Source organism: Lepus europaeus, chromosome 7 (assembly GCF_033115175.1).
Source record: "Lepus europaeus isolate LE1 chromosome 7, mLepTim1.pri, whole genome shotgun sequence".
NCBI classification, from domain to species: domain Eukaryota; kingdom Metazoa; phylum Chordata; class Mammalia; order Lagomorpha; family Leporidae; genus Lepus; species Lepus europaeus.
The window spans coordinates 62,396,887-62,409,271 of NC_084833.1; the positions used below are offsets into that span (position 1 = coordinate 62,396,887).

Sequence of the window (12,385 nt, forward strand, 5' to 3'; positions counted from 1 at the left end):
CCAGGCCTGACTCCCAGCAGACTTTCGGTCTTGCACTGTTGTCCGGGAGGGGAGAAGAGGATGCCCAGGGGCAGGAGCCAGGAAGCTGGCTGGGGACACCCAGGCATGGGGGGAGAGTGGTCTCTCAGCCCTGCCCTGTCCTGGCGAGAACCAACCCAACACTGGCCTGGCTGGAGGGGGTGCAGGCAGCCAGGCTCCAGTGTTCCAAGTGTAGCCCCGGACCCTGCACCAGACCTGGGAGGGAGAGTGGCAGTGAGAGGTCACCCCCACCCCGGCATCTTTGCCACCACACATGAAGACGACAGTGAGGGCTCTGCCACACGCCCAGGGACGGCTCTCTGGCCCTGAGCCCACCCCCAGGGCCGCAGAGGGCCGGGTCAGGTTGACCAGGGCAACCCCGCAGGGGCAGAGCCTTCAGCATGGGGTCAGGGGAGGAAGACTTGGTCCCTGAGACAGGCAGTGTGGGCAGCATCTGCAGTCAGCTCAGGGCCTCGGGAGACCCCGGCCAGGCCCAGGCAGGGGGGCGGCCAAGGCCTCAAGGCCCTCCTGGGCCCGATCCCGGCTCTCTGTCAGCTGCTGAAAGACCACAGGCATTCACCTGCCGGCTGCTGACCTCAGCGTCTTCGTCAGTCTCAGAGAAGCCCTGTGTTAGACAAAAGCCGGGGCCGATGGCACGAGAAGATGCTCGGCTCTTGCCTGCATCGTCCGTGCAAGCAGGAGACCCCCGCAGTCCCCGGCAACGCCACCTGGCCGCAGGCCCTCCGACTGCCTGCCGCCCGGCCAGTCCCAGGCTGGGACTGGGCTGGGATCTCCTGTGTCCCCTCAGGGCTCTCCCGGGAAGCACAGTGTATCGGACCACCCTGGGGAAACCACTTAACCCCGAGTCGCTCAGTCTGCTCTCTGCGAGGTGGGAGCAGTGCCTCCCTGGCTCCTGAGACTAACGTTGAGCATTTAATGAAACCAGTACATGAACGCCTCAGCTGCCTGCCTGCCACACCGTAGGCTCCCAGGAAGCAACCGTTTCTCCTGCTGGACAGCAGCTTCCCCGCCCCGGGACAGGACGAAGGCCCTCTGCTCAGGGCCACGGAGGGGCTGAGTCAGCCTGACTGAGCCGCCAAGGACGACGGCTCCCAGGGGAGGGGCCAGCTGCCTGCCCAGGGTTCTGCTCCAGGCCACCTTGGCCAGCGGAAGGAAAGCTCCTCAGTGCCTCCCACCCTGGGCTGAGCTCCGGAAGCAAACACATGCCTGGGTCCTGACCCCGCCTCTACCACTTACTCACTGGGACATGGGGAAAGGTGCCCAACCTCCCTGTGCCTCAGTTTCCCTACCTGTAGAATGGGACACAACTTCCAAGGTTGCTGGCAGGGTTAAATGGTTTAATAGGGATGAGGCTCACAGCACAGCAGGTTAACTCGCCCACTTAGCATGCTCGTATCCCATACTGAATCCCCTCTCATGGCGCCAGTTCGAGTCCCGTCTCCTCCACTGCTGATCCAGTTTCCTACTAATGCACCTGGGAGACAACAGATGCTGACTCGGGCGCTCAGGCACCCACATGGGAGACCCAGAAGGAGTTCCGGGTCCCCGGCTTCGGCCTGGCCCAGCCCCTGCTGTTTCGGCCTTTGGGGAGTGAACCAGAGGGTGGAAGGTGTGGGTTCCTCCCTCACTCTGTCACTCTCCCTTTCCAACAAATACATAAATGAATCTTTTTAAAACAGGTAACACACATTAGGACTCCTGCAACAGTGCTACCAACGTGTCCACTGGCGCCCGCCCCCACCCCCACGTCATCACTCTCTGAGGCCCGGCTCTGCCCTGTGATCTGGAGTGTGAGGCGCCATACTGTGACAGAGGTCAGCAGCCATGCAGCGTGTGGCACTGGTAGACACCCAAAGGCAGCTCCTGCCCCTCCCCTCACTTGTCCCCCAAAGGGCCAGACCCCCACCAGGGTTTCCTGGTTTTCAGCGCCCTAGCCTGATCTCTAGCCATTGGCCTCGGACTCCCCCACTCTGGGCCAAGGAGTCCCTAACCACAGCTGCACTGGCCGGCTTCCTCCTCACCCCGTTCCCTCTGCCCTTCCCCATTTTTTCAGCATCCCCGTCGGAGGCGACACGACCCATGGAAGCCCGCAAAAGGGCAGCAGGGAGCGCTGGTGGCCAAGGGGTGTCATCCCTCAAGCAGCACAGGGCCCAGCACAGGCTCCCAAGGGTTAAGACCCAGAGCGAGGGGCGGGGGGCCAGGGTCAGCGCACCGGACAGGCCTGAAGCCCAGGGCTGCTCTCCCCTCCCCCTCTCCTGGGAACAGAGGCCACTTGTTTGGGCAGTGGCGGCTGGCTTTGAGCTCAGCCAAGGGAGAGTGGGGTAGGAAGGGGAGAGGCCCTGGAGAGAGGAGGGGACTCCCTTCCCTGCACATGCCCTCAGCCCGGTCCGGCCCGGCCCACATGCTCTCAGGGGCCGCCGGCCCTCTGATCGGACCCCTTCCCTGGGTTCTGCTTTCCCTTCCTTCAAACGTTCAATGCTGAGGGCAGGGTTCAGACTCAGGCCTCATTCTTGTCCCAGCACAGTCTCTCCTTGGGAGCTTGAGGCTTGGGCTTATCGTCCCATCCTACAGATGGGGAAATGGAGGCTCTGAGGAGGTCTGAACCCTTGCAAAGTCCCACAGCGGCTGTGCTGGTGGCTGCACAGGGATCCCAGGCCCCAGGCCCCAGTCATTCTACGGTTCTGTGGGGCCCCTCCCCCTAGACAGCTCCAAGGAGACCCTTCCTAAGCTGTGCCATGAGCCGGCAAGCCTGGGCAGGATGGAGGGAGCAACACACAGCCCACGGCAGAACCAAAGTCCCCGAGGACCACGGTGGGGTACGGGGTGGGGGTGGGGGGACATGTGGAGGAGCACGGCTGGAGCCCAGGCAGTGGGGTCAGCCTGGGGCAGCGGCGGCTTCGGCGGCCCCAGCCCCTCCATCTCACCAGGCACCAGCACTCTGCCTGGAACGCCCTGCTCTACTCAGTCAAGTGCCCGTGGGGAGGCAGGGAGACCCAGCGACCAGCCACGAGACAGCAGGAGGAGCTCCCTCTGCAGCCCTGGGCTGCACCCCTTCCAGCCTCGCTCATCCCCTGCCATCCCTCGTTTGAGCAGGTGGGCAACACCCAAGTTCCTGCTCTGCACACACTCTGCCCTCCCAGGGCGGGCCCCCTCCCTGTAAACCACCACTTAACTGCAGGGACCCCACAGTCATCTCCTGCCCCTGGGCCCGCACCTGCTCACACCTGTCTCCTGGCTGTGCCGGGCTCCTTCCGCCCTGTAATGATCTCACTGGGCGGTCACCCCCAGCACAGAGGAGCAGCAGCAGCAGCGTCTCCGTCTGGGCTGTGGAAACCAAGCACAGAACCAAGTCCTCCCCTCTACCCGCCCAGGACCCCCATCGTCTGTCCCTGAAGCCCGCTCCCCAGGGCAGGGGCTCTGGGGAGAAGGGAGCGCAGGGGGCAGTTTCCCAGCTCCCAAAACCCCTGCTGAATACCTGAGGCCAAACACCCACCCTGTGGCGCCCAGCCCGTGCTCCAAGCCTCTGCTCCCCAGTCCCAGCCATCCACTCCCAGCTTGGCCCCATTCAGCACACACACACCGCCTCTCGCCAGCAACTGGGCCAGGGAGGGGCTCCTGGGAGGCCGTGCCCCCATTTACCGGTGGGGAACTGAGGACTGAGGTGCAGAGACCGGAAGTAGCCTGCCCAAGGTCACGGGAGCCCCAGGTCCTGGGCACAGGGTCCCACCGATCTGCAGAACTGTAATGGGCTCAGCAGTCAAGAAGGTGCCAGCCTCGGTCTCACAGAGGAAAACCGGGGCGCCCGTGAGCACTGGCTCTGGAGCCCTGGAGCACGCACGGCCAAGGGCTAAGAGCTGGAAGCCCCGCGACCCGGCCCTTCTTCCGGTCCATGGCCCCACCGCCCATCCGCAGGGGCCCACTTACCCCGAAGCCACAGGACCGACCCGAGCCGGGAAGCCGGCGCCAAGGCGCGCTGTCGGCGTGCGGCCTCGGCGTTCCCTTCCGCAGAATGGGGAAGCTCGGACCACACCTGGCGAGGCGCTGGGGACCTGGATACCCGGCAGCGGTTCCGACCTACTTGGAGTGAAGACTCCACGCACAGACCCGGGATCCCCCACCGCCGCCGAATCACACCGCCGCCAACTCGCCGCCGCTGCCGCCGCTGCCGCCGCCGCGGGCTGGGCGCGCCCACCCCATGGGGCGCTTCCGCCCGCCCCACGTGACGCCCCGGGGCGGGGAAGGGGCCGGAACCCGGCCCGGCCCCGCCCCCGGCCCAGTAGCGGACCTTGGGTCGGGCGCCTGGCTCTGTGGCCCGACCCGCGGGTCCCTGTGGCCTTCTCTCCTGGCCCTCCGGGTTGCAAGTCCTGTCTGTCTCCGGAGGTCCAGGTACACGCCCACCAGCCGCCGTCCCAGTCTCCATCTCTCCCTGCGTTTCCCACCTTTGCCACCCCTCTTCTGGCCGATATGAGAGGCCACACTCCCCAATCCCACTCCACCCCTCTGTGATCCCTCACCACCTCCTCCAGGAAGTCCTTTCCCCACACGTGTCTAAGGTACCACAGCCCCAGGGGCAGGGCAGTGGGAAAGTGTCCTGCCCAGTGCCAGCGCCCCAGGTTCCCTGGGCTGAAGGCTGCCTCGGGGCCGGCCAAGCCAGAGCTCTAACTTCTCTGGGCTTCTGCTCCACCACGTGCACACTGGGTGGCCGGGGGGCTTACCCTGAGAGGAGGAAGGTGCCATTCATTTAAGCCCCTGCCACCTGCCGGGCCCCATGGTAGGCAATGTAGCCCTTTTAGCTCCCCCACCCCACACGCCCACACACCCACACGCTCTGCTGGCAGGCAAAACCCACCAGCCCAGGCCAGGGATTTAGGGAGTGAGGCCCCGAGAAGCACCCCCCAGGCTGGGCTGGGAGTGAAACCTCTCCTGGCCGGTTAGAGTATCTCTCACCCACCTCCAGGGGCCACTCACCCTGCACCCGGGGGGGGGGGAGGGGGGGGAGTGTGGACTCTGAGAGGACTGTGCCTTCTTTCAGGGGCACCGCCTGGGCCCCAGGATCATAAAGGGACAAAGCCATCGGGATGAGCGGAGCGCAGGGGCTTCCTCTGGACCTGGCGGTGGGGTGTCCCTTGGGCAGCAGAGGGCCACAGACGGTGGCACGGTGGGGAGGCAGCCATGCCCAGACCTCAGAGCATGGGCACCGGGATGGGGCCTGTGAGCCAGAGGTCCCACCACTTCTGCTCCCGCAGTCCTGAGGTCTCAGATGACCCAAGGAGGGCACAAATCACAGAGCCCTGCCCTATAGTCCAAGACCCTCCCTCCTCCAAGCCATGCTGCCCCACCCTTAGCTCTGCACCCTCCTTTCTGCGATGACAGGGGAGTGGCGGCCCCCGCGTCCAGTCCGCCTCTACCCTCTGAGCCCAGGCTCTGGCCAGGCCTGCTCCCTCCCCGAGGGCAGTGGCCAGTACGTAGATGAAGAGTGAGATGAAGCACAGCCGGGGAGGAAGGGCCAGGAGGGCGCGGTGGCCCCGCCGCAGCTGCGGCTGCACGTGGGAAACGAGCGGCGGCCTAAAGCATCAAAGGCCAGGTGAGCAGCAACCACACTGCCGATGTGATCCACAGAGGCGGGGGCGCGGGGCGCGGTCGCGACGGGGGCGGGAGGCGGCATGCACGCACAGGGAGGAGCCGGCTGAGGCTGTGGGATCGTTTATTGGGGCTGTGTTCAGCCGGGCCGCAGCGCCCGCCTGGGCCCGAGCCCAGTGCCCCCCGAGGCGCGGGCGGGGGTGGAGGGGAGAAAGTGCGGGAGGACCCGCGGTCCCCGGGCCCGGCCCGTCTTGTCCGGTCCGGTCCTTGCAGCGAAGCCGCGCTCAGGTGAGCGAGGTGTCGTCGTCGCTGCCCTCCCCGCCCGCGCCGCCCGCGCGCTCCTCGCGGCTCTCAGCCACGGCGCTCTCGTCGATGTTCTCCAGCGAGTCCGCGTGCTGCACCGACAGCTCCGACAGCGCCAAACTCGGCAGCGGGCTCTGCTCCGGGTGCAGCCACGGCTTGAAGTGCGGCTGATGCTTCTGCTTCCACTCAGGGTACTTGACGCACGCCTTGTACATCTTCTTCATGGCCTGCGGGCCCGCCGGGGCGCGGGACGGGGGACCAGGTCTTCTTGGTGTCCGCTCCCGTTCCGGCCGCGCCGGCAGCTCCCAACGCTGGGACTCCTTTCCCAGCGTGACCCCGCCCCTCGGCCCTCACTCCGCCCTCGGCCCCACCCTTCATCCCCGAGTCCTCTCCCGCAGCCTGCAGCCCCCGCCCAGTCCCAGGGCCACTCACCTTGGGCGCCAGGAACTGAGACGACTTATTCACCACCCACTTGGGTAAGGAGCCTGAGAGGGCAGGGAGGGCGTGAGGAGAGGGCAGGGGGAGGCCTCGGGCGCCCGCCCGCCCTCAGCCGGGGGGGGGGGGGGGATAGGAAGGAAGAGGGGAGACCGTCGCATCCTCAACTCCTCCCTCCTCAGGTCCCGGGCTCAATTCTGCACCCATGTCCCTCCACTGAATACGAAAGGCAAGCACACGAGGGAACCTTGGGTAAGCCAGGGGCTACCCTGGGTTGCAATTCCGAGCCAGGGCGGCTGAGCTGGCCCCTTCCCTCCCCTTACACTGACCCCTCTGCTGGGAAGGCCCCGAGGCTCGGTCTCTCCAGACCCCTCCCTGACCACACTGTCCCCTTGGCTGATCAACTGGCCCGGCCCCATAGCCCAGCGCCCCGCTCGGCCTCGTTCCCAGGTGTCTGCTCCACCACACTCCCTTGAAGGAGAGCACTGGGTACCAGGCTCACCCGGGCAGAGAAGCAAGCAGGGGGCCTAACCATCCCCTGGGCACAGGCACACCCGTCTGGGGCCTGATGGTGTGCTGGGGAGTGGGCCCACCCAGCAGGGGGCAGTGACTCCCTGGGGATCAGGCGAGGAGGCAGCCCTGCGGGGGAAGAAGGGGCACAGAGCTGTGTGTGTAGGCTGAGGAGTTGGCTGCCCGGACAAGGAGGGGAGAGAGGGCGAGGACTACAGGGAAAACAGCAGGACTACAGGGAAAGCCCGAGAGGGCTCGAGGGCAAAGGACGGAGGAGTGCGTTCCAGAACCCTCCTCTGGTGGCCGACTGTGAGGGGAGTGAGTGTCAGCAGCGACCCTGGAGAAGCAGACGGGATCCGAGCGCTGAGGATGGGGCAGGCTTAGGGGGACGGGGCCAGGAGGGGCAGTGGCGAGTGCAGAGCGCAGAGCGGTGAGCTCAGCTGCCCAGAACGCACCCTGAGGGAAATGGCCGGGGGCCGACGGCCACAGGGACCTGGATCTCAGCAGAGAGGCATGTGGTCAGCTGCCCCAGAAGCCATGGTGGGGGAGAGGATAGCCTGGAACACCCAGGCTCCTAGCACGGCCAGAGGCTGGGAGCTGACAAGACAGAGCGGGAGCAGCCAGAGCCTGGGCATGTGGGAGCCCAGGAGAGCCACAAGCGTGCTCAGAGAAGCAGCGGCAGCACCCCGGCCCAAGTTCTCTAAACCACTGGAAAGTCACAATCCTCGCTTCCAACAAGCTCCCAGAACACAAAACAGCTCTCCACGATGCCCCTCTGCCGTGCCACGGGAAGGAGCCCAGGACAGGCTGCCAGGCCAAGCCCTCACCTTTGGGGTCCACCTGGGCCAGGTAGGTGATGACGCAGCTCTTGGGCCCCGTGCTCTGGATGAGGTAGCCCGTCTGAATGGAGACCGCTCGGACCAAGTCTTTCCGAGGTGGGTATTTCTGGGGATGGAAGGCACAGGGAAGTGAGCTGGGGGGGGGGGGGGGGAGGGAGGAGCCCAGCCGTCTTGGTAAGTACACATGACACAGGCACACAGTAGCTCGTAGCTCACTTCCTTAAGCGTCCATGCCAGGTCAGGCAGGTGGTGGGGTGAGGAGCGAGGGAAGAACCACACCAGGTTATCCTTGCTCTCTTCTCGATGCTTCCCTATTCCCCTGGGGAAAGCCCCCACCCTGAGCACACACACTCACCTGGGCCCGGGCCAGCTGTCCTTGCCTGTCCCCTACACCAGGGAGATCATGGCGGCCTGGCCTCGTGGAAGCCCGGAGGACCCTGCCTCTCAGCCTTTCCAGTGCAGCCAGCAGGAGTCAGCCCAGCCCAGCCCACCCTCCCCCCAGAGAGGCTCCCGGCGCCCTCTCCCGGCGCCCTCTCCCGATCCACACGGGAGCCTCAGCAGGAGCCAGAAGCCACTGTCCTGGCTGCACAGGAAAGAGTTGGGGGGGACCGAGGGCTTAGGGAAGTCACAGTAGCACCCTCGGCCGGCCATGCAGCAGGCCCAGCGGCTGGACTCACAGGATGTTTGACTGAGTAGTTCATAATGATGTAATCAGCGCCCATGGGGAGCCAGGAACGGAGGGTGATGACATCACGGTTCTTCAGGGGCTTGGGACACCTCCCTGTGGAGGGCAAGGGAGTGTTCAGGCAAGCTGTGAGAGGGCACGGCGGAGGCCAGATGTGCAGGGAGGCCTGCCGGTGTGTGCGAGTGGAAACCAACCAGTGCCACTGTGAGCAAGTGCACATAGAGCCGTGTGTCTAGGAAGGAACGTGTGGCCACGGCTGGGCGCACGGCTGTGGGTGTGCGTGTGTCGCGGTGTGTGGAATGTCCACAGGAGTCCGCGAATGCACACGAGTATGCACCTAAGTGTCCAGGAATGAACAGGGACATCAGGGGGGCCGGTCCTCCGTCTCAGCCCTTGGGTCTCCCTGGCCACGACAGGAGCCACCGGGAGGGAAGTTGGAGGGGACTGTGTGCTGGGCCTGCTCACAGGAGTAGTAGCCCACATCTGCGTTGACTGTCAAGCGGGCGATGTCGAAGGTCTCAATGACGTTGCTGTCCCACTTCTTCCGGTACTCGATGTCGTGCAGGACATCGTAGAGCGTCTCGGCCGGCACGTCGCGGCACTCCATCCGGCACTGGAGAAAGACAACGGCGTTGTCAGGGCCGGGGGACACGGGCAGGGAGGACGACAGGCAGGGCGGGGTGCACTCTTGCCACGTGCCCTGGCCAGCTCCCCCAGAAGCCGCCTGTGCCAGATGGGTAGCGCCTGCTTCCAGAAACCACCTCCCCACCTCGACCCAGTCTCCTCCTCCAGGAAGCCTTCCCAGCCAGACTCTTAGGTTCCCCCACATTGAATCTCTGTGTTGTGCCCTCCCACAGCCAGGAGCCGCGCTGCTCATGGGCAGAGGCTCACAGTCAACTCAGCGTGGAGCCTGGCACAGGTATGCAGTGAGAGTATCAGGGGCAAAGAGGGGCCTAAACGGGCAACCTTTCTCCTCACAGTCCTCGTCGCCCGGCCACACAGAAAGCACTCGATTTCTTTCTGTTTATTAGCCTTGCCCTCAAAGGGCTTTCCATCTTGGGGAGAAGACGGCCAAGCACTTGTTTTATGGAACCCAACCAGCAACTCTGCCAGACAAGAAATCCAAGGAGGAACTTGAGGCTCAAAGAGGTTAAGTAACTCGCCCAAGCTTACCCGGCTGGTGAGCAGCAGCGCTGGGATTTAACCCGGATCACATGTCCGGGGAGCAAGTGCAAACAGGACCAGGTTTCCCTCAGTTGCACTCAGCAAGATGAAACGCTGGTCAGTGTCCTTGTTCTGTGATTTTTCTGTTTTCTCACCCAGAGTCCAACCTCCGCGATCAAGTTTCCCTCCGCAAATGAACCAGTTATCTCATGTGGTTTAAAACGGTTTCCCAGAACTGGCATTCAGATGGTGCAGAGGGAACCCACACAGCACTTTCTGCTCCCAGGGGACACATGCAAAGACTCGAGGGAGGACTAGGCCATGGTGCCACAAAGGATGCCACAGGAAAAGATGCACCTACCCCTGTGGCTTATTCCAGCCACCAAGAAACTTGTCAAGCCCCAGATGTGACCTCAGAGGACAGAGAAACAAGCTAAGTGACACCATGAGAACACAAGCAAAGACAGAGAGTGAGATGCTCTGCAAGGCTACTGGCCCAGTCTCCTGCAGCTCAGGGTCATAGCCAAGGGACTGGGCGACACTGAGACGCAGCAGTCACATGGGAAGTGTGATCCTGGGTCCCATACTGATTTGGATGCAGCTGTAGAGGACATGGGGTTGGGGGGGGCAGGGTAGCATTGTGGCACAGCCAGTTAAGCTTCTGCCTGTCACGCCAGGATCTCATACTGCAGCACTGGTTTGAGTCCCAGCTGCTCCACTTCCAATCCGGCTCCCTGTTATTGTGCCTGGGAAAGCACCAGAGGACGGCCCAACTGCCTGGGCCCCAGCCACCCATGTGGGAGACCTGGCTGGAGTTTCAGAGTTCCAGGATCCTGGCTTTGGCCTGGCCCAGCCCCAGCCATTACAGCCATTTGGGGAGCAAACAAGCTGATGGAACACAGCTTTCTCTCTCTCTCCCTATCTCTGTGCCACTCTGCCTTTCAAATAAATCAATCTTTAAGAATAAAGTGACATTTTGGGACAACTGGTGACATACAGATGTGCTCTAAGATTCAGTGAAAACTTATGGAAATGAACGCTGCCTGTCCAAAGCAGGTGACAGGGAGGGCATTCGCTGTGGCAGCTAAGATGTCCCCTGGGAAGCCCACAGCCCTTGAGTGCAGGTTCGAGTCCCAGCTCTACTTCCAGTTCTAGCATCCTGCTGATGTGTTACACCCTGGGAGACAGCGGTGCCGGCTGAGGTGGTTGGGTCCTTGTCACCTGTGGTGGGGGACCCAAATTATATTCCATGTTCCTGGCTGTTATAGGCATTTGGGGAGTGAACTAGCAGATGGAAGTTCTTTCTCTCCTTCCCTGTATCTGTGTGTGTGCGCGCGCGCAGGCCTTTCAAATAAAATGAAAAGTGTATAGATTTTAAGAAAGAAAATATGTTCATTTCACTTGGGGAGAATATGTATAGAAGAATCTCAGAAGGCAAAGGCAGCAGTGTTGTTAACAGTGGCCCTCTTGGGGCTGGCGTTGTGTGGTGGGTAGAGCTGCCACCTGCAGCGCCAGCATCCCACATGGGTGCCGGTTTACGTCTCAGCTGCTCCACTTCTGATGGCCGGGGAAGGGAAGCAGAAGATAGCCCAAGTGCTTGGGCCCCAGCCACCCATGTGGGAGACCTGGGTGAAGCTCCTGGCTCCAGGCTTCAGCTTGGCCCAGCCCCGGCTGTTGTGGCCGTCGGCAGAGTGAATCAGCAGGTGGAAGCTCTCCCTCTCTCTGATACTCCTTCAAATAAACATATCTTTAAAAAGTGAGCCTCTCTGAACGGTAAGATATGTGGTTTTCTTTCTGCTGTCTGTAGCTCTGATTGTCTCACATCAACTGCGCTGTTTCTGCAGGGACGACTAAGTGCTCAAGAGAAGGTCCCCGGAGGGCCTGAGCAGTGCTCACCCTGTGCCAGGGACCCCGCTCCTTTCTCGCACAGTGCTCTGAGGTCTTAGCCCCACTTTGGAATCGAGAAAACCGAAGTTCAAGGCCAGCCTCCAGCCTGCACTCACTGTGAGACCCTGAGGAAGTACCTTTCCCTGTCCGGGAGGGGCATGAATGGAGCCAGCCCCCGGTTCCAAGCCTGGACTGAGCCTGAGGAGCCAGAGATGAGTCCCCAGCCTTCTCCAGCTATGGAGAAGCCCAGCTTGGAAATGGAACATGCCCCATGGCACCCAGTGGGAGTGCGGAGTGGGGTGGCTCAGCCCAGGAAGGGGGCGTGTGCAGTGACTGTGGCAGAGACAACAGCCAGGGCCAGGGCCAGGGTGTGCGGGCTAACTGACTGCGCTCTGTCTGGCCCGAGTTCCCATGGGCGGTGCAGCCGAACACTCAATAATGCCTCCATTCTGGGTCTTCTCGAAGAAATGGTGACTCCAGGGCTGGGGTGACGGAAATAGACAATGAGCATGGAGCATCTCCATGCGTCAGAGAGGAAGAATGACACAGACCTTGTCCGGAGGTCACGGGGACCACTGTGAGGCCCCACCGCCACAGCGGCCAGCTCATCGGGTTTGCCCTGGGCTTCCAAGTCTTCTGGGACAAGCTGTGTATTCCAACAGTGATGGATTATCATTCCACTGAGTAACACCGGAAACCAAAGTAGGTAGCGACATGAATAAATGAACGGCATGTTTGGTGAGGGATGGGGTATTTACACACCGCTTCAGCGTACTTTGCTATCAAAAGCTTACTAATTCCAGAGAAATTTACTTCATGGCAGGGCAGGCTGGCAGAGACCACCTTAGGCGAGCGAGCCCGGTGAACAGCACCAGCGTGAGGACAGGTCCCAGGTGCAGCCTCGGATTCCATGGGAAGAACACAGGCACCCCTCGCGTGACGC

General features: G+C 62.7%; 1 protein-coding gene across 1 annotated transcript in view; it reads right to left on the reverse strand.

Annotated features, from left to right (window-relative positions):
- Positions 1-5,726: 5,726 nt before the first annotated feature.
- The window catches only part of STARD10 (StAR related lipid transfer domain containing 10), a 42,345-nt gene continuing 35,686 nt past the window's right edge, over positions 5,727-12,385 (reverse strand). Inside the window, exons 3-7 of the mRNA XM_062196671.1 lie at positions 8,857-9,004; positions 8,384-8,487; positions 7,695-7,812; positions 6,355-6,407; positions 5,727-6,149 (exon numbers count right to left, since the gene is read on the reverse strand). Of these exons, the coding sequence (XP_062052655.1) occupies positions 5,904-6,149; positions 6,355-6,407; positions 7,695-7,812; positions 8,384-8,487; positions 8,857-9,004 (669 nt within the window). The 3' untranslated portion in view covers positions 5,727-5,903. The remainder of the gene's footprint in view (positions 6,150-6,354; positions 6,408-7,694; positions 7,813-8,383; positions 8,488-8,856; positions 9,005-12,385) is intronic.